The 20884-nt window shown below is 39.3% G+C and overlaps 1 protein-coding gene across 3 annotated transcripts in view; it reads right to left on the bottom strand.

Annotated features, from left to right (window-relative positions):
* The window catches only part of Parg (poly(ADP-ribose) glycohydrolase), a 114256-nt gene that overhangs the window by 20439 nt on the left and 72933 nt on the right, over positions 1-20884 (bottom strand). For all 3 annotated transcript variants that reach the window (XM_036198836.1, XM_036198838.1, XM_036198837.1), the window contains exons 13-15: positions 17498-17645; positions 7040-7118; positions 4808-4916 (exon numbers count right to left, since the gene is read on the bottom strand). In XM_036198836.1, coding sequence (XP_036054729.1) covers positions 4808-4916; positions 7040-7118; positions 17498-17645 — 336 coding nt within the window. The remainder of the gene's footprint in view (positions 1-4807; positions 4917-7039; positions 7119-17497; positions 17646-20884) is intronic.

Raw genomic sequence — 20884 nt, 5'->3', positions numbered from 1 at the left:
GAAATTAATAAAAATGTAACAAAATGTTTTTTTTAAAAATAAGATGACAACAGCATTTAACAAAAGTATTTGTTGCTTTTTTCCTTTTTCAGCCAGAGTTAGAAAACAATTCTTTGCTGAACTAACAAATTTTGTGAACATAGCAATAAATGAAAAGAACATGCATCGAACCCTGGTATGGTGACACAAGCCTGTAATCCCAGCACTCAGAAGGCAAAGGCAGAAGAATTATGAGTTCAAGGCCAGTCTGAGCTATAATAAAACCCTGTCTCAAAAGGGGGAAAAAGAGAGAGGAAAAAAAAAAAAAAGCAACACACATTTATCAACTGGCTTCCCACATGACAGGCCCTGAACCAGGTGCTTTCTCAATATTAGTTTACATGCCGATCAGCAGTATTAAATCTGCACTATTTCTCTTGTCTTATGGGAATTTAGTAAATATGCTGGCAGGGAAGATTCGAAGTCATTAAGACTAAATAAGGTGAACAGTATAGAGGGTCAGACCTAGTAACTAATTTCTTTATGGGAAAAAAATTTACATTAAAAAATGTGATCTGGGGGCTTGAAGTCTAGGTCAGTGATAGGATTCTTGCTTAGCACATGCAAAGTCCCGTGTTCTCCCTAGCACCAAGAGACAAAGAAAAAGAAAGGAAGTAGGGGAAAAGAGGAAGAGAGGGGAAGAAGGGAGAGACCACAAGGGCATTTGCTCAGCTATGTTCGTATCAGCATTGTTTGTAATAGCCAGAACCTGGAAACAACCTAGATGCCCTTCACCTGAAGAATGGATAAAGAAAATATGGTACATATACACAATGGAGTACTACTCAGCAGAGAAAAACAATGACATCATGAGGTTTGCAGGCAAATGGATGGATCTAGAAAAAATCATCCTGAGTGAGGTAACCCAGATTCAGAAGGACAAACATGGTATGTACTCACTCATAGGAGGATACTAGATGTAAAACAAAGATGACTAGACTGCTACACAACTCTAGGGAGGCTACCTAGAAATCCCTAGGAAAGACACAGGGATCACCCAATGACAGAGAAATGGATGAGATCTACATGAACAACCTGGACGACAGTTGGAGTAATGAAGGGCAAGATTTGAGGGAAAGAAAGCTTAGGGGAGCAGGGGATCCCAGTTGGATCAAGAACAGAAAGGGAGAATGAGGAATAACAGACCATGATAATTGAAGACCACATGAGAACAGGAATAGGCAGAGTGCTTAAGAGGTCCCCAGAAATCCACAATGATATATCCTCTGTAGACTGCTGGCAATGGTCGAGAGAAACCCTGATCTGACCTAGTCTGGTGATCAGATGACTAAACACCCTAACGGTTATCTTGGAACTCTCATCCATAACTGATGGAAGTGGATGTAGAGATCCTCAGCCAGGCCCCAGGTGGAGCTCCAGGTGTCCAATTGTCGAGAAAGAGGAGGGACTGCAAGAGCGTGAATTGTTGAATCCAAGATTGGAAAAAGCACAGGGACAAATAGCCAAACGAATAGAAGCACATGAATTATGAACCAACGGCTGAGGAGCCCCCAGCTAGATCAGGCCCTGTGGATTAGTGAGACAATTGAATAGCTTGATCTGTTTGGGAGGCACCGGGACCTGTCCTTAGTGCATGAGCTGGCTGTTTGAAACGTTGGGCTTACACAGGGACACTTTGCTCAGTCTGGAAGGAGGGGACAGGACCTGCCTGTACTGAATCCACCAGGTTTAAATGAATCCCCAGGGGTGTCTTGGTCCTGGAGGACATGGGAATGGAGGGGAGGGGCTGGGAGGAAGGTGGGGGTTGGTGCGGGAGTGGGGAGGACAAGGGAACCCATGGCTGATGTATAAAATTAAAACACATAATAATAATAAAAAAAAAAGGAAGCAGAAATCAGAAGGACATGGATTTGAACCCTGGCTTGGTCACTGGCCAGCCTTGGGCATGGAGCAAGTTACTCATGTCCCAGGACTCCATCCATCTCTAACTAGAGGTGGGAACAGCACTGCTTGTCTTTTGGAGCGGTCAGGATTAAAACGGACCATGCAGTCTTGTATGTCCAGTAAGATGAAAGGCCACTTGAGCCTGGGAGTTCAAGGACAGCCTGTGGGGCATAGCAACACATGTCTCAAGAAGAGGAAAAACCGTGACGGATTTGAAAGTGCTATGTGGAATGCCCAGTACACAATTAGTGATCATTCCATTACCTTTACCACCGTTAGTTTTATCAATCGAAAAACAATTCTACTTGCAGTTGACTGAGAAGAGTCTTGTAAGTCAAAAGTGAGACTTAATTGCACAGTGACACTGCTATTGGCAGGTGGAAAACAAATACAAAAGTGGGCCACTGTATTCAACAAAAGACAGCACATCTATTTCATCCGCTGTCTGCTCTACCTGGAGCTGGACTAACTAGGCTTTATTTAATATTTTAAAATATCTAGGAAGTGTTATTTAAAATGTTCTGAGATAATGCACTTAAATAATTTCTAAAATGTTTAATTTATGCCTAATCGTTACCAAGTTCTCTGAAAAATTCTTTTGAGATCCTTCCATAAGGCAAGCGTGACTGACCAGAATGAAAAGAAACTCCCCTGTTGCCAGGTTATTTCAAGAGTCATTCTTTGTATATACAGTGCATCTTATAAGGACTCTATATTCTATAGAAGCTGTTCTCAACCTCTGGGTCACAACCCAGTTGGGGGTCACACATTAGTTATCCTACATATCAGATATTTACATTATGATTCCTAACAGTATCAAATTACAGTTATGAAGTAGCAACAAAATAATTTTATGGTTGGGGGGTCACCACAACATGTGTATTAAAGGGTCACAGCATTAGGAAGGTTGAAAATCACTGTTTTATAGATAAATGTTTTCAGTGTTGGGGATATGTATCACCAGCCTATTTTTCTATATTTACTAATACACACACATATATTTACATATACACATATATACTTCATATACTTCATATCTATAACATTTCTGATGTCTTTGGGGACAATAAACTGAAGGTTAGTGATATAAATACATGTAAAGAGCATCAATTAACCATAAGGAATTCTAGAGATTTGTTAGTGCCCAAGGATGGCATTGAAATATCATAACTGTGGATTAATTCCTTTTAAAAAAGGACATTTATTCCTCTCTCTCTCTCTCTCTCTCTCTCTCTCTCTGTGTGTGTGTGTGTGTGTGTGTGTGTGTGTGTGTGTGTGTCGGTACACAACTGCCATGTAGTGCATATGGAAAGTGGAGGACAATTTATAGGAGTTGTTGGTTTTCTCTTTCCATCATGTGGGTCCTGGGGAGCAAATTATGACTAAGCACATTTTATTTTACCTTTTTTTCACATATTTCTTTCAAAACACTTAAACATCTTTAAGTTTCAAAACCATGTAAAGAACACCCGATGAAAGTCTCAAGATAAATCTTACTTGTCTTGATATACTCTGTCAGAAAACATCTTGGACTTGAAGGCAATTGCTTCAAGGTGAGAATTTAGAACAGTGAAAACAAGTTATATGTATCTTTTTTTTTTTTTTTTTTTTTTTTTTGAGTGCTAGGGATGGAACCATGAAGCTACACACCAGCCCAGAGCATTTAAAATGTACACAGCTACTTATGAAATAGACTCCTTAGTACCAGCCTGACCTGTAGTGTCAGGAGTGAGCAGTGTAGAAGAACTGTTAACACACAGCTGTGCTGAGTAAGTGCTTTAATTGAATTTCAAAACCTGTCTGCTAGACAGGTTCAACTCTGCTGAGAGCCTATTATTGAAACTCTTTATGAGATTCATCTAAGAACACTAAACATTCAAACAACCTAATAAGTTATACAATAGAAAATAAGTTTATCAATGAATGAACTGTTCAAATGGCCCAGGAACTACTAATATCAAATTCTATTCTTAACTTCAATGGCTGGAAAAGCCACTGTGGCTTGTCTCTAACCAGGCTGATGTCACTGTCGAGCTTCTTTGTAGGTTCTTGCAGAGGTAGCCAGGCTAAACCACAAAATTGTCACCTTAAGTAAATAATATCCTAACCAAATCCTATACTGGCAGGAATACACAATGGTTTGTAGAACAGAGTTAATTTTCTTGGTTAGAGAGTAATCTGAGGAACTAAGGAACATCTTAGCTGCTTTGCTTAGGCTCCGAACGCACAGAATAGAATTAACACTCTATTTCACAAGGGAATATATTCATTACAGCACACAGTAGTGAAGATTTGAACAAACAAGAGGTATAGCTCCCTTTATGTTTCTGAAGTAACAAAAGAAAATGATTAGACCTAATACAACATCACAGACTATCACAGTTTCTATCATAAATATGTCAGATGACTAAACCAATAAATAACATGTTTACAGTTTAAGAGTGGCACATAATTTGTAAGGTTTTAAAATATGTTTTGATCCTGATATCTGTACACCTTATAGAGAAAATATCATGTGACAGATCCAAAACAAAAAACCAAAAACAACTCCACATAGGTCATTCCTTTCTATATAGTTTCACAATAATAATGTTCTAAAGCCACTAAAAGTACCTGAGGAGATAAATGCATGTATGGGGTTTAACATCAAGCAATAGTCTATCTGGCAAAGCTGGCCAGTAATCAAACAATTATGAAATGGAAAGTACATCTTGTACAAGCTGACAGAACCATTAAATCAGAAGAGCCATGAGCAGATGTACTGACACTGTAAGAATTACCAGAAAGCATTAATTTCAGCATTAATAAAATGGCAGTAAATAGATGACAGCTGCCAGATGAACTCAGAAATAAGGTTACTGGCCTTGTTAAGCTCACGTCTCATTTTCTCAGGCACAAACTGATCGAGGTAGCGTCTGAAGTGAAGTGCATCAATGGCAACGATCTCTGTGCAGCGCCGCTGCCAATCATCCCTGTGAGGGACAGGAAGGGAAGCAAGGTAAGGCACAGGTAGAATCCTTCAGATAAAATCCTTGCATGAGTCATGCTGTCGACATTTTGGCAGTGTTAAGATATTAAAAACAAACAAACCATAACCACAGGTCCCAGTGAAACAGGAGGGCAGGAAGGCATTAGTTTTAGATTCAGAGGTGTGCATGTTGCAGACTGTTGAGTAGTAAAATGAAAAATCAAGAGACAACAGGAGACGACACATTGTAAACAAGTGCATCATTCACAGGGAGCCTCAGAGGTTAAAGGATCTGGGAGTAAACAAACATTGGAACATTGGTCTTTGTTTTCCTCTGATACCCCAGACATGCTATTTCCTCTGCTTTTGTTTTCAGAGATCTGTACTAAATCACTGGTATATATCATTACCTCAGACTGCACAGGAAATAATCCTGAGAAGTCAAGTGTATAAAAGTATGTACCATTCAGTCCAACTTTATACCTACTCTCCAACTGTCAGCTACAAAAGCTATCTTTAAAATGATCCAGACATGAAAGCAGACAAGATACACTGCTCACAGAAATGAAGGTCTACCTAAGGTGATGAGTTTGGAAACCCAAAAAATTCCATCTTGCTTGCGTGTATTGGTAGCCAAGTAAGTTTTTATCCTAAAGATTAAAAAAACCCTCAAAGCCAGTCTGTGGGTAATTATGGGGATCCACACAGACACCTGTTTCATTACAGGCACATGTGTCTCAGTTAGTGTCAGTTGTCAACTTGACACAGTTGGGGAAGGGAGACCATCCCCACTGGACTGGTTGGTGGGCATGTCTGTGGGACATTGTCTGCATTGCTCATTGATAGGTAAGGGCCCAGCACACTGTAGGCAGTGTCATTCCTGGGCAGGTGTCTTGAGTTGTGTAAGGAAGGTAAGCCAGGAAGCAGAATGGTTCAATTGTCTTTAGCTACTTTTGCTCCTGCCTCTAGGTTCCTGCCTCAAGTTCTAGCCTTCGCTTCCCTTGATGATGGACTATAAACTGTAAGCCAAATAAATAAACCCTTCCTTCCCCAAATTGGATTGGTCATGCTTTTTTAACCACATCAAGAGAACTCAAACAAGAACAATATATTTTATAAACTAAAAAGAAAGCAAGCCGGGTGGTGGTGGCCCACACCTGTAATCTCAGCACTCAGGAGGCAGAGGCAGGTGGATCTCTGAGTTCGAGGCCAGCCTGGTCTACAGAGCAAGATCCAGGAAAGGCGCAAGCTACACAGAGAAACCTTGTCTTGAATAACCAAAACAAAAATCCAGAACAAAAAACAAACAAACAAAAAAACCAAAAAACCAACCAAATGGGATGTCTTCATCAAACCCCTCTCAAGTCTTAGAGATCTATATGGAAAAGGAGATAGAAAAATTCTAAGAGCCAGAAGTGATGAATGACTCCAAACAGTTTTTACCAGACAGAGACTGTCACAACATGTATAAGATTGCACAAAGTCAAACCAGACAAAATCCCAGCAGTGAGAAGGGGAAGTGGACAAAAAGTCCTAACCCTAATCAAATTCTTTGCAACTGATGCCTGCTGAGAAAGAGAAAATCAGTTTTCTTAAATGGAGTGTTACTGGGTATATTAGCTATAGCCCTATGCACAGTAGGGGCAAACAGAAATGGACTTCATGAATTGTTTGTTGTTGTCTTTGTGGGCTTAGAGAGAGAGAGAGAGAGAGAGAGAGAGAGAGAGAGAGAGAGAAGAAAAAGAAAGAGTGGGAACGCCCAAACATGAAGTTGGGTAGGTAGAAGAAGAAAGAATATGATCAAAATATATTATATAAAAAATATTTTAGATGAGGACTGGAGAGATGGCTCAGAGGTTAAGAGCACCAGCTATTATTCTAGAGGCCCTGAGTTCAATTCCCAGCAACCACATGGTGGCTCATAACCATGAGATTTGTAATGAGATTTGGTGCCCTCTTCTGGCACACAGGAATACATGCAAGCAGAACACTGTATACATAATACATAAATAAATCTTCAAAAAATATTTTAAATGAAAAAAAAAATTTCTGGAAGAGGTAGAGTACACCCGAGTCAAGCACATCCTTTAGTTTCAGCCACATGATACTAAAATCAGAAACACTCACTTTTCACTCCCATCTTCATGGCTCCGGGCCCAACGGTAAGTTTCAGCATAGCCTGTATATTCACTGTACTGTTCAGTACCTGAAACAAATAGAGTATTAATATCATTCACTTCAGACTCAATGGGGAAAGCATTCCACCTAAGGTGCTCAATAAGGACAGAGTACCATCCTTGTTTTTCTTTTGTTGTTTTGAGACAGGGTTTCTCTACAAAGCCCTGGCTGTCCTGGGACTCACTATGTAGACCAGGGTAGAGGGTATCATTCTCATTATTTCTAATCAGCACTATACCTGAAGGGTAAGGTAGGTCCATCTGCCCATCACCCTTACTTCCTGCTGCCACCAGTGCAATGACACAAGAAAAGAATGAAAAGACATAAGGAATGGAAACATATAGGCAGAGATGGGGAAGTAGCTCTATGGTAGAGCTTGACTCCAACACAAAGTCACATAGAGATAAAATAAAATGTAAAACTGTCTTGCAAATGTCATCATTGTTTATACAGTGAATCCCAAAGAACTGCTGAGAGTGGGAAGAGGTTAAGAAAACTCATAACCAAGAGTAAAGATGTCTCTCTCTATATATACCAGCAGCAAACAATGAAAAACCAAACCACCAAACATCCATTAAACATAGTGACAAAAAACCATAAATTACCCCTGAGCAAACTTGGTAACAGATGTAGAAAACTAAAAGAGAAAAAAAGACCCAAACAGACAGAGAAATAGAACATTCCTCTGAAGTAGAAAATTCAATATTATCACAATGCTAATTCTTTTTTTTTTTTTCTTCGAGACAGGGTTTCTCTGTAGCTTTGGAGCCTGTTCTGGACTAGCTCTGTAGACTAGGCTGGCCTCAAACTCACACAGATCCACCTGCCTCTGCCTCCCGAGTGCTGGGATTACAGGCGTGTGCTACCACCGCCCAGCTGCTAATTCTTGATCTATATATTCACCTCAATGCTAACAACCATCCCAATTCCAAACAGCCTTTTCTCTCTCAACACCCCGTTCCTGACCCAGCGTATTGCCATGTTGCTTAGACTGAACTTAAACTCCTGGGGTCAAGTGATCCTTACATACCAGCCTCTTAAGTAGCTGGGGCTGCAGGTAAAGCAACACACGTTTAAAAAATAGTAATTAAACTGGGTGTGGTTGTGCCATGACTTCATGGCCAGCAAAGAAGAAAAAGAAGAACAGCAAAATAAAACAAAACAAACAAAAAACAAAACCTGGAGTGCTCAACTATCTTAATTCAACAGTTACTGGATTTGGGCTTAAAAATAGACATGGGAAAGAGCTATGAGACAAAGTAGAGGCCACAGGCCGACCGACTGCTAACAAGGAGCTGTAGTAAGGGCGTCCAGAAATGATATTTCCCCTAATACTATGGGAACACATAGACTTTCATATGAAAGACAGATTAGACTGCTATGTCCTGGTATGAATACACATTTTGAGACAGCGGATAAACAAAAACATAAAACTATAAAATTTCCAGAGGAAAACAGGAGAGGACATTCCTAATCTCAACACTTGAAAGGTGGTGGCTAGAACATCAGAAGTTCAAACTGGGCAACACGAGAGACCCTGTCTCAAAAAAAACTCAAAACACCTTTGGGAAAAACCAGGCTCACCTGACAATATCTGACAAAGGACCTGTGTTCAGAATATGTGATGATGTCTCAAACATCAATAATAAACACAAACAGGGGCTGAGGAAGTAGAGTTTAGTGACAGAGCCCTTTCCAGCATGTATAGGCCCCGTGTTTAGACCCTAGCTCAGCAAAATAACATGAAATGAATGAAAAAACACAACCTAACTCACAGAAATGGACAGAAATCATGAACACACACATGCCTATTGGAAATACACTGTTGGCTGACAATCATATGAGATACATAGTTGGCTAACAATCATATGAAAGTGTTTAAAATTATCAATCACTAGTGATCACAGTCAAACCACAGTGAGATACTGTAATAAATCTCAATGTATGTCTAAAATAAAATTGTCCACAATAAGGGCTAGATGTGGTGGCACATATTTTTAAATCCCTGTACTTGGGAGGCCCAGGCAGGTGGATCTCTATGAGTTCCAAGCCAGCCAGAGTTACATGGTGAGGCCCTGTCTCAAACAACAACAACCCAAACGAACAAAAAGGATTCACGACAAATCAACAAAACAACAACAACAACAACAAAAAGGCCACACTAAGGGCTGACAAGGAAATAAAGTAGAACTCTCATATACTTCTGGTGAAACAACATAGCACAGTAATTCTGAAAAATAGTTTGGCAATATCTTATAAAATTAAACATGAACAGTTTGATATGGAAATGTCATTTGTAGGTACTTATCTAATAGAAAACAAACAAGTGTGCCAATAAAAACTTTATAGAAGGGGCCAGAAAGATGGCTCGCTGGTTAAGAGCGATGGCTGTCTTCCAGAGTCAAAATCGACTCCTAACACCCACATGGCATCTCAAAACATCTGTAACTCCAGTTCTAGGGCATAAGTGTCCTCTCCTGGCCTCTGCAGGCACCAGGCATACAAGTGGTAGACAGAGAGGTGGGTGAAACACCCAAACACATGAAATAAAAAATGAATTCGGGGTTGGGCATTTAGCTCAGTGGTAGAGCGCTTGCCTAGCAAGCGCAAGGCCCTGGGTTCGATCCTCAGCCCCCCCCCCCCCAATGAATTCATCTTAAATAAAAATTGCTCAGAAGAATGCTCATAGCAGCTTTACTCACAATAGGTGCATATCAGTCATAGGCCAACCACAGGACCAGAAGGAATAAGATTCATATATGAAGGGATTTACTGCAAAGATTTGGCTCACACGACTATGAGGGCTAATTAACAAGCAGGTTGGGACTCTTAGACATGGGCAGCAGCTATCCACAGGAGGATTCCTTCTGCAAAGTCTGTCTTAACTGACTGAACTAAACCCTCACAGATTAAAGTAAACAATCTCCCTTCTTAGGTGTTAACTAACTGTGGACTTTTAATCATATCTATAAATTATTTTTATGGGGCAGGAGAGATGGCTCAGTGGTTAAGAGCACTAATTGTTCTTCCAGAGGACCCGGGTTCAATTCCCAGCACCAACATGGCAGCTCACACCTGTCTGTAACTCTAGTTCCAGGGCTTCTGACACATTCACACAGACATACACACAGGCAAAACACCAATCCACACAAAATAAAGAGAAGAAATTAAAAAAATATATTTTTACAGCAACACATGAATTCAGTGTCTAAATGAATACATGGGGCCTGTGGCTGAGCTGAGCTAACATAAACCCATAGTAAACTTAAAAATAAGTCTGGTATAATGTCTCATGTGGAAGCTGAAGGATCACCACAAGTATGAGGCTACCTAGACTACAGAATAAGACTCTGAAAACAACCAAACAAACAAGAAAAAAGGAGGGAGGACCCAAAGAGTAAACAGTCCCAACGTAAATTAACAGTAAGATAAAGGCCAGTGGGGCTCACACGGAGCAATGGATGCTGCTTAGTATAAAGCACAGAGCCACCACATCCAAAATCATGACAGTGGGTCCACTATCTTTAGGAACTATATGATAAAATATTTAGGAGTAAAAGGGATTAATGTCTCCAACACATTCTTAAATATTTGAGGAAAAGAAAATGGAGAAGAAAAAGGTAAGCTGGAAAATCTTGACAGAGTATGGAAAGCTGGGTGTGGTGACACACCTGTAATCCTAACTCAGGAAGCTGAGGCATGAGGATCATAAATTTGAAGTTTCTTCCAAATACATTATATGCATGTAAAAAGACATTTATATTTATGCAAAATTATGAAAAGTATTATATTTTTGGTTTATATTATACATTATAATTTCCTATAATAAAGGTTAAATACTATGCTTTCCAATTTATTGTTTAGCAAACTGCCTCTTAAAATAATTTTAAAGCAATTTCTATCTTAGTTCCCATAAAATCACTGGGAATGTTTTTATGCTACAAACCAAGAAAACAACTCTGTATGTAACGTCCTTGCTATTTCTTATGTAGTCTCGATGTTCTTGTCTGTACAATGTCCACAGAGCATGTGTACATAATAAGTATAACAAGTAGAACAAAAGGAATAGGATTGACTGAAGTCACAGGAGTAAGTCAGAAATAGTCTCCAGGGACTACATAATGGACTCTTAGACGGTCACATTTGTAGCCAGGCACAGCAGCTCAGGAGGCAGAGGCAAGAACATTGCTGGGACTCTGAGATCAGCCTGGATGACACCTGAGACCATGTCTCAGAACAGAAAACCACATCTTTAAAGAGCATGATATGCTGGGCGGTGGTGGCACACGCCTTTAATCCCAGCACTTGGGAGGCAGAGCCAGGTGGATCTTTGTGAGTTTGAGGCCAGCCTGGTCTACAGAGCGAGATCCAGGAAAGGCGCAAAGCTACACAGAGAAACCCTGTCTTGAAAAACAAAAAAACAAAAAAAGGAGCATGGTATGGTGAAAAACCACCACAGTGACACTAGGAAACATGGGACCCCAGGAGATACTTCCCTGGTCATGTGACCTTGGCTAACCCACATATCTGAAATTCAAGGTTATTAATAGTGCTTACTGTTTTACCTATGGGATCAATTAGAAAACCAAGTAAGACAAATTGAAACTCCTTCAAAACCATGTCAATAAATTGAATTTTGCAAAGCAGTAGAGGAAACAAAACTGACTCTCTTGTCTAGGCATCAACACTGCTCTAGTCTATTGCCAAAAGGAAACTGAGAGCCAGCCAGGAACACTCATTTATGTTTTCTGCCTAGGAGTAGATAAATCTCACTTTTCCTGTTTAAAAAACAAAAAACAAAAAACAAACAACAATAACAACCCCTGTCTACTTTCATCTCTTAATTATGCAAACACCTATTTTGTCTTTTAAAACTGAAATGGTTTGTTGAAGACTATAAAATAGCAATTGCTATGTTTCCCTCCCAAGTGAGGCCACTGTCAGCCTTCTTTTCAAGAGGTTTAGGGCACTTCGGAAATAAATGCTTCCTTCCACTCTAAGCAAACTGAACCTTGAGTTTTCTTTTCTTTTCTTTTTTTTTTTTTTTTTGGTTTTTTTCGAGACAGGGTTTCCCTATGTAGCTTTGCGTCTTTCCTGGAACTCACTTGGTAGCCCAGGCTGGCCTCAAACTCAAAGAGATCTGCCTGGCTCTGCCTCCCGAGTGCTGGGATTAAAGGCGTGCACCACCACGGCCCAGCGAACCTTGAGTTTTCTAAGTAGGCAAGTCTTATATCACTGTCTTTTGAAAAATGAGTTCTTTTAATGTACTTCAAATTCAAATTTATTAATGAGCAGTGATGGAAATGTAAAAGTGAAGAGTGGAAAGAGCCATGAAGACAGAAGCTTCTTAGTTAGTGAGATGGTCTACAACAATTCAGGCGAGACAGAACTTCACTTACTGGAAAATCTTATCAAGAGTCACGGCAGCATTATGAGCTTTAGACTTAGTAAGAAATCTATCTAGTTTCTCTTACTATTAATAAAAGTTTATCGTGAACTGGGGAAAATATTGAAAATTAACAAATCCTGCTTGTCTGTGGGTTGTGCCCTGGGACAGGCAGTTCCCATGAAAGCCATATACCTTACTCCACTTAGCATCACTAAGAGCGGCAATTACGGAGTAGATGCAACACTCTTGCCTTCAGTCTTCACAGCTAGTAAATATTTTGTAAGGATAAAAACACTTGATCTCTAATACTCTGTAAATCCAATTGAACTTGGACCTCTCAACAGTCTGGAAACACTTAGCACTGGGCTGCTTCTGTAGTGATGGTGCCTGCACTTTCTATCTCACCAAGATGGCACAGAACCATAAGCCATGGTTACATGTGGTTAGTCTAGCACTTCTGCTGACCAAAGACATCCACTCATGTAGACAGTCTTGATAGTCTGATTTACTGCTGGGAGGGTGTCACGTAAATTAACTTCTGCTCATCAAGTTTCATCTATAGGCATGTGTAGGCATCTGCTTTATGTGCTCACCAAACAGAAGCAAGAGGAGAACACTGTAGAGCCCCTTAGCACTTGATATTGAAGCTGTCTGGAAGATGTTTAATTCTCTCATTCTATTCTTCCTTACCGAAAGGTTTCAACTCAGCTACTATAGGGTGAATCATAGCAAACAGAAATAACACAGAACAAAAGTGTTTGCCTGTTTGCATGACCTGTTTCATATTCACTTAAAAGTCTGATAGCAACCAGATGTCCCAAAATGATGACAAATTTAATTTATTTCCAATTTCTCAAAACTGGTCTACAGATTCAGGCAGCACAGTCACAGCCATTAGGTCACTGAGTTTAGCTGCATCACTGAAGGAATGGAATTGATCAGGCAGATGAATTGCAGAGCATAGTTAAGAGTCTCCTAAGAAGGGAGATGGCAGAAATCCAGATACTAAATAGATGATGAAATGGTCATTTCCATTAAGGGAGCATCACATCACAGATATTAATTAGGAAGCACTGTAATAAAGTTAAGTGCATGTGGGGGAAAATGCTGAGTGAAAAGTCACCCCAAGTGTCCTTAGCTTGAGGTAATCACAAATCTGAAGCCAAGTCACAGATCTGCAATTTTCCACTCACTTTACAATTGCTGCAGGTAAGTCAGAGATCACTGACAATTCTAGAGGGATCCTTTTTTAAGGGACAAGCTATCTATCATAAGAGGAGAGGGATGGAGGCAAGAAGGTGAGAGACAAAGACACATACTAATGTTTTCCTTCTAATATTCCCAGGGGAAGTGACATCCCTTAGTTACTAAAAAATCAATGGCAGATAAGATCCTTTTCTTACCATAATCAAAGTAAATGAAAGAAATTAGCTTTGGATTTAAATGCCCAGCATTTTACTAAGGTTTATTAATCTATTTTTTAAAGGATGAAAATTCTTCTTGAAAATGATGAGATATTTTGCTGTTAGTCTTCCATTCAAATATTCTAAATATTAAAAATATTTAGAAATTATCATTTGTATACATAAGTGATGGGAACAGTAACAGCCCTGACTTTTCAGAGTTCATGAAAAGAGCATAATGCAAGTGACCCAATGGTTTCCTTGCCAACAATGCATTCACCCATCCTTCCCTCTTTTTTTTTTTTTTTTTTTGTTATCTGTGCATTCTTGCCTCCCCCAGGAACTCCCTCAACTTCATCCATCTTACCTACCTACACCATAATCAACAATTACAGACAGATAAGCAATACAGGAGCCGAGATAATGCTGAGAACAAAGGGGTATATCTTTCCAATCCAATACAATTTTGGAAACAACTTGAAAATTGTAGAAGAAATTCTTCATGTATTAACTTAAAGTAACAAAGTAAGGATCTGTCTAAGAGAAATAAATTCCTTTGCTGAGGTTCTAATTTTAATTTCCCACATAAACGAAATAAATTTTGTTGTTTACCTTACGTCACCAAACCATCAGATCAAGTGGGTAAGAATATCTAAATGACTTGAAGCCGTTCTCCCAAGCAGCAAGATCATTTTAAAACCTTAACGACTGTGGAAATCAGCTGCCCAGCAGCCTCCAGAGAAGACACAAGAGTGTTGAGGCTCCTTCAAAGTCCGACTTTCTGAGAACGCTCATTAGACCTTTCCCCTGGGGATCTCATGCAGAAGGCTGTCCTGATTTCACGAAACTGGAGCTTGCCCAGTGTGAAAAGCCTAGTGTCCAAGAGTTAGACGAGATGAGCACCGGTCCCTGCTTACCTGAGACTGCCTAAGGTGGAGCAAGCAATACACTAACCAAAGCATCCAAGGAAAGCTGACAACAAGTTGTCAACAAGGAGCTTAGAAAAGTTCTAGCACATTCTTAGTAGTGCAAAACACCGTATAATACAAATGCCCAGAAAAAAACCTAGAAAGCCTATAGCTTTCCCCACTGCCCAACCTTGAAGCTTTGTGGAAGCAGGAAGGCCAAGCAGGGTCATCAATACACAGTGGAAGGCTGATGGCGCCAGCATGCACTTCAGCAAAGTGGGAACCTTACTGATTCCAGTCAGCTAAGAAATCCACACAATCACTAGCTAACCCCTAGTAAACTGAACAGAAACCTTAGTGACACTCAAGAAACAGCACAGAGACAGGCATGGTGGCGCGCGCCTTTAATCCCAGCACTCTGGAGGCAGAGGCAGGTGATCTCTGTGAATTCAAGGCCAGCCTGGTCTACAGAGTTCCAGAACAGCCAGAAACCCTGTCTCAAAAAACCAGAAAAGGTACAGAGTCCACAGAATTTGTTTAGGAAAGGAATGAAGTAACCAATAGAGGCTAATAACAATAACTCTGATGAAGGGATATAATTTCTAGGTTGTTATATTATTTAAAATGTCAGATCTCATCATCAATTACAATAGGCCCAGAGACATATATAAAGATTGAGACAGTGTGCCCATAACCATGAATAACTAGTCAATATTACACCAGTAAACTGATGCTGGACTTAGTAGAAAACACAAATCTCTTATTTTAAATATGTTGAAAGAACTATAAAAAAATATGTCTTAGTACTAAAGCAAAGTAAGTATGAGAATGATAATTCTCACAGATATATTAGGACCTGTGTGAGATGGTTTAGTGAGTAAAAGCATGTGCCATCAAGCCTGACAACCTGAGTTTGATCCATACAACCCACACAGTGGAAAGAGAAAACTGACTTCTAAAAGTTGTCCTCTGATCTCCAAATCACACTGTGGCATGTTGATACACAATAAATAAATACAATAAAAATATCAAACAATGAAAAAATTCTTTAAAAAGACATACTAATATAGAGACAAATGGGGGGGCAGAAAAGAAATTCTGGAATTGAAAAGTACAATAATAGAAATAAGAAATCTGCTAGAAGAATTCAAGAGCAGATTAATTTGAAAGCAGGTAAATGAATCAGAGAAATAGACAAAAATCAATCGACTGAGGAAGAGAAAACATAAGTAATGAAGAAAATGATCAGAGAGAGGTTCAGAGACCAGCATACCAAGTGTCATCATTTGCACTATTTGGAGAGGAAAGACTATTTTAAGACATAAGGCCCGAGGCCCAGGGTCTGGCTCAGCTGGTAAAGAGCTTGCTAGGAAGGGCTCCTGACTCTGGTCCCCAGAACCCCTATAAAAATGCCAGGTATGGTGGTAATCCTGTAATCCTGGTGCTGAGACGGCACAGACGGATTTCAAAGGCTTACTGGCCAGGCACCTAGCCAACGAGTGAGTGAGCCCCAGATCAATGAAAGCCTGTCAAAAAGGAGGTAGAGTGTTCCTGAGGACAGCATCCGAGGTCCTCCAGCCTCCACATGCATAGGAGTACACATGTAAATGCAGCCCGTACTTGCACAACACAAACACACATTAAATAAAAGACAGAAGGGCCAGGCGGTGGTGGCGCACGCCTTTAATCCCAACCCTTGGGAGGCAGAGCCAGGCAGATCTCTGTGAGTTTTAGGCCAGCCTGGTCTACAGAGTGAGATCCAGGAAAGGTGCAAAGCGAGAAACCCTGTCTCGAAAAACCAAAAAAAAAAAAAAAAAAAGACAGAAGGGCCAATTAGTTAATATATCTGATGACAAAAATTAAATCTAAGCATTCTAGAAGCTCAATGAATTCCAAGTAAAGTAAAATCAATGAGATCTATACCCAGAGAAATCATAAAAAACTGAAAGACTCCTAAGAGAGAAACAAAGGGAAAATCAGATACTCTCTTGAAGGTTGTCTGAAAGTTATCAGAGGTCAAGAGTGCGACATTAAGACTGGAGCTCAGGCTTGACTTTATCATGCACCTCTCTGCACGTACCTTAAGTTTTATGTACGTCTAATATAAGTCACAGGGGACTTTTTAATAACAATAATCCAAATTCTCCTACTCAAGGAACTACAGTTGCCTATACTAATCTCAAAGCAACAACAGAAATGAAATTCGGTTTTATAGGCTTCAAAAATAAAGACCCAGTAACTGATGAAATGTTTTGGCTTCCTGTAGGTATGTTCTTTTAGTTATTCAAATGAAAGGTACCACTTGGATATTCCAATAAGATTGGGCATACAATGTGTTACTACTCAAGACATTTTAAGAAAATACAATCACAACAATGAAAAAAATATAAATAATAAATTTAAACTACTGGGCCTGGGGCCAGCAAGATGGATCAGTGAACAGAGGTGCTTGCCATCAAGTCTTATGACCTGAATTCAATCCCTAGAACCCATATTGTAGGAGGAGAGAAACAATACCCCCAAGTTGTCCCTGACCTCCACATGAGCTGGGGCAAGCAAGCGCCCCTTCCCTCAATAAATAAAGAAAATGTATTAAAAATAAAATATTGGGTCTAATGCTCATGGGAGAGAAAAGTCTTGATTGGGCAGCTTTTGGGGATTCAAGATGGGGAAAACTACCCTGTCATGCAGACACACAGACACTAACCTGTGATAATAAGACACTCATTGTGATCCAGCACCTCAGTGAAGAGCCGTGAAACAATCAACTCAGGATTGATTAAAAAGCGGATTTCTTCTTGTACAAGTCCTGCACCAGTTACACCACCTCCAACAAAACGATTTGCAAAATCCACCTATTAGAAAAAATGTAGTGTATTAAATAGTGTCTGAAATGCCTGCAGACATCACAAAGAAACGCACACTCTATGGGATCACATCTCCCTCTCCTGTGAAGCAGCCCCCGCTCCTCCTAAAGAGCGTCTACAGCTGCTTACACCCCTTCCATCTGAGGACAGCTAACACCTCTTCCTAGTTCTTTAGGCCCCAAAAGTTCCCAAGGAACCTGGAAAATGGAGCTTTCAGATAAAATATTAATGAAAAACCTTATCTGTGTCTTTCTAGTTATAAGTCAAGATTAGTCCTGCTCTGAGGTTTCAGGGTCACTTCCCTACATCTATTATTCAACCTCTCTTTGGGTATTTTAAGTGACTTTCAAACAATCAAACGTTTAAGATTTTTAGTAGTTACTTTTTTTCTGTGGAAGAATAAAGGGATAGAATTTTTGTTTCAAATTAAACCCCAAGCCCCAAGTTGCATGAATACTACCAACTATTTTGAAAAATATACCCAATGGCAGGGGGAAATAAAAATCTAATATAAGAACAAAGATTTAACTCCATTAGTATTTGTAATTTAGTCTGTAAGTCTGTATCAGCAGTTCTGTTCCTGTTTCAGGGTATGGGTAAATGCTCTATGCCACGAGATCCTGATTCCTGACTAAAGAGTCTTGATCTTCAAAGGAACACAAAAAATCTGCCACATTACTTCAGTTTTAAAAACAGTGATATGTCTGTAATTAGATTGTTTAGATTATTCTAAAGAGTTAGATTACATAGATGTACACAAGTTAAATATATATAGTAAACACACAAGTAAAACAGTTTATTACAAATTGTAAGAAGTTTTTCAATTATTATAAAATGTGAGGTCTCTCCAAATCTTGTTCATATTTTCTAAAGCAGTGAAATGAAACTATGAAGGCAATGTTAGAGGAGTAGACAAGAATATAAATATTATGTGTAGCAAAAAATATGAAAGGACAAAATTAATAAAGGGCAAATTATTCTTATTTTACCCATAAGATCTTGGAAAATACTGCAACATACTATTGACAAATTATTGAAATGAATATATAGGAAACCATATGTTTGGGTTTGTGTTCCAGAGTACTACTGAAATTAAAAAAACAGAATAATTATTTCTCATATGTATATGTATGTATGTATGTGTATATATATATATATATGTGTGTATATATATATATGAATAATGGAATGAGTACAGAGCTGAGCACAGAGGAGGGCAATGCAGCTTTCAAAAGAAAGCAGCCGTCAATCCTGAGTTGGCCGGCAGGCTAGGGGAACGGAAAACCATGTGAACAACTGCTGGAGAGGACTATAAACATTGTCCCCACTATTCCTGCAGGCAGAGGACATCACATGGGAAGTTACAGATGATGATAAGGTGGTCTGGGGTGTACAGAGGTTTTTACTCAAATCTTGAGGTTCTGGTAAAGATTCATTTAGCAAGTTGGACCAGTGTTTTATTAAGATAATTCAGGGCAGAGTTTCAGTTTCAAGAAAACACTGAAGGTATGTAAAATTAACAGCAAAGAGGGTAGCTAGGTAACTACTGAATAACTGTTAAGCCTCAAGTGGTAGAGTATAGGAAAGAGAAGAGACCTAGAATGAAATGGACAGTCATTTGAGAAATGAAAAACTAACTACAAGCCCATCATTGTAATATTTCAATGAATACAAACAGGGGTTGAGATCAATATAACTTGATTTTTACTGGAATCAGGTACATAATTGAAAAAAAGATATGATTTATCAAACTTGTATACTATTTGATAATAATCATGAGAAACACACCATATGATATTCATGTTCACTCTTTGGCAAAAAGACCAAAGACAGTCATTACTTGAAAGGTGGACACAGATATACCCTGTTAAAGGAAGAGCTTAAAAAAGAAAAAGATCTCTCTTTGTTGTCTTAATTGCTCTAGCTAGAACTTCGAGTACTATATTGAATAGATCAGAAAATGGAAATATTTCCCATACTCATGTATTGGTAGGATTAACATAGTAAAAATGGCAATCTTATCAAAAAGCAATCTACAGATTCAATGCAATCCCCATCAAAATTTCAACACAATTCTTCAGAGACCTCAAAAGAACAATACTCAATTTTATATGGAGAAACAAAACACCTTGGATAACTAAAATAATCCTGTATAATAAAGGAACTTCTGGAGGTATCACCATCCCTGACTTCAAGTTCTACTATAGAGCTATAGTAATAAAAATGCATGGTATTGGCATAAAAACAGACCCATGGATCAATGGAATTGAATCAAAGACTAAGATGTAAACCCACACACCTATGTGTAGCACGAATCTTAACTAATAAAAACAAACTCAGGGCCTGGTATTGGGGTGAACGCTGGAAGATCAGAGAAGCAGAACAAGCCACAGACATCTCACCTCGCCAATTCCTCAGCTGATCCTGTTTCCTCAGATTGAAAGCCTTTGAGTCCTTATCCAAATGAATCTCAGCTGAACTGCTGCTCCAAAGCCTGAATGCTTAACCAGCCTAGTTCCTGGTTTTCATGCCCTATATACCTTTCTGCTTTCTGCTCCCACTTCCTGGGATTAAAGGCTTACTTTTTGGGATTAAAGGCATGTGTCACCATGCCTGGCTGTTTCCAATGTGGCCTTGAACTCACAGAGATCCAGATGGATTTCTGCCTCTGGAATGCTAGGATTAAAGGTGTGAGTGCTACAATTTTCTAGCCTCTGTATCTAGTGGCTGTTCTGTTCTCTGACCCCAGATAAGTTTACTAGGGTTACACAATATTTTGGGGAACACAATACCACTATACCTATGAATACCCGATTTTTGACAAAGAAGCCAAAATTATACAATAAAAAAATAGAAAGCATCTTTAACAAAAGGTGCTGGCATAACTGGATGTCGGCATGTAGAAAAATGCAAATAGATCCATATCTATCACCATACACAAAACTCAAGCCTAAGTGGATCACAGACCACAACATAAATCTAGTTACATAGAACCTGATAGAAGAGAAAGTGGAAAGTAGCTTTGAATGCCTTGACATAGGAGACAACTTCCTGAATATAACATCAGTAGCACAGACACTGAGATCAACAATTAATAAATGTGACCTCCTGAAACTGAAAAGCTTCTGTAAGGCAAAGGACATGGTAAATCAGACAAAACGGTAGCCTAGAGAATGGGAAAAGATCTTCACCAACCCCACATCTGACAGAGGGGCTGATCTCCAAAA

Source organism: Onychomys torridus, chromosome 9, assembly GCF_903995425.1.
Source record: "Onychomys torridus chromosome 9, mOncTor1.1, whole genome shotgun sequence".
NCBI lineage: Eukaryota > Metazoa > Chordata > Mammalia > Rodentia > Cricetidae > Onychomys > Onychomys torridus.
This window is presented reverse-complemented; position numbering and strand designations above follow the sequence as displayed.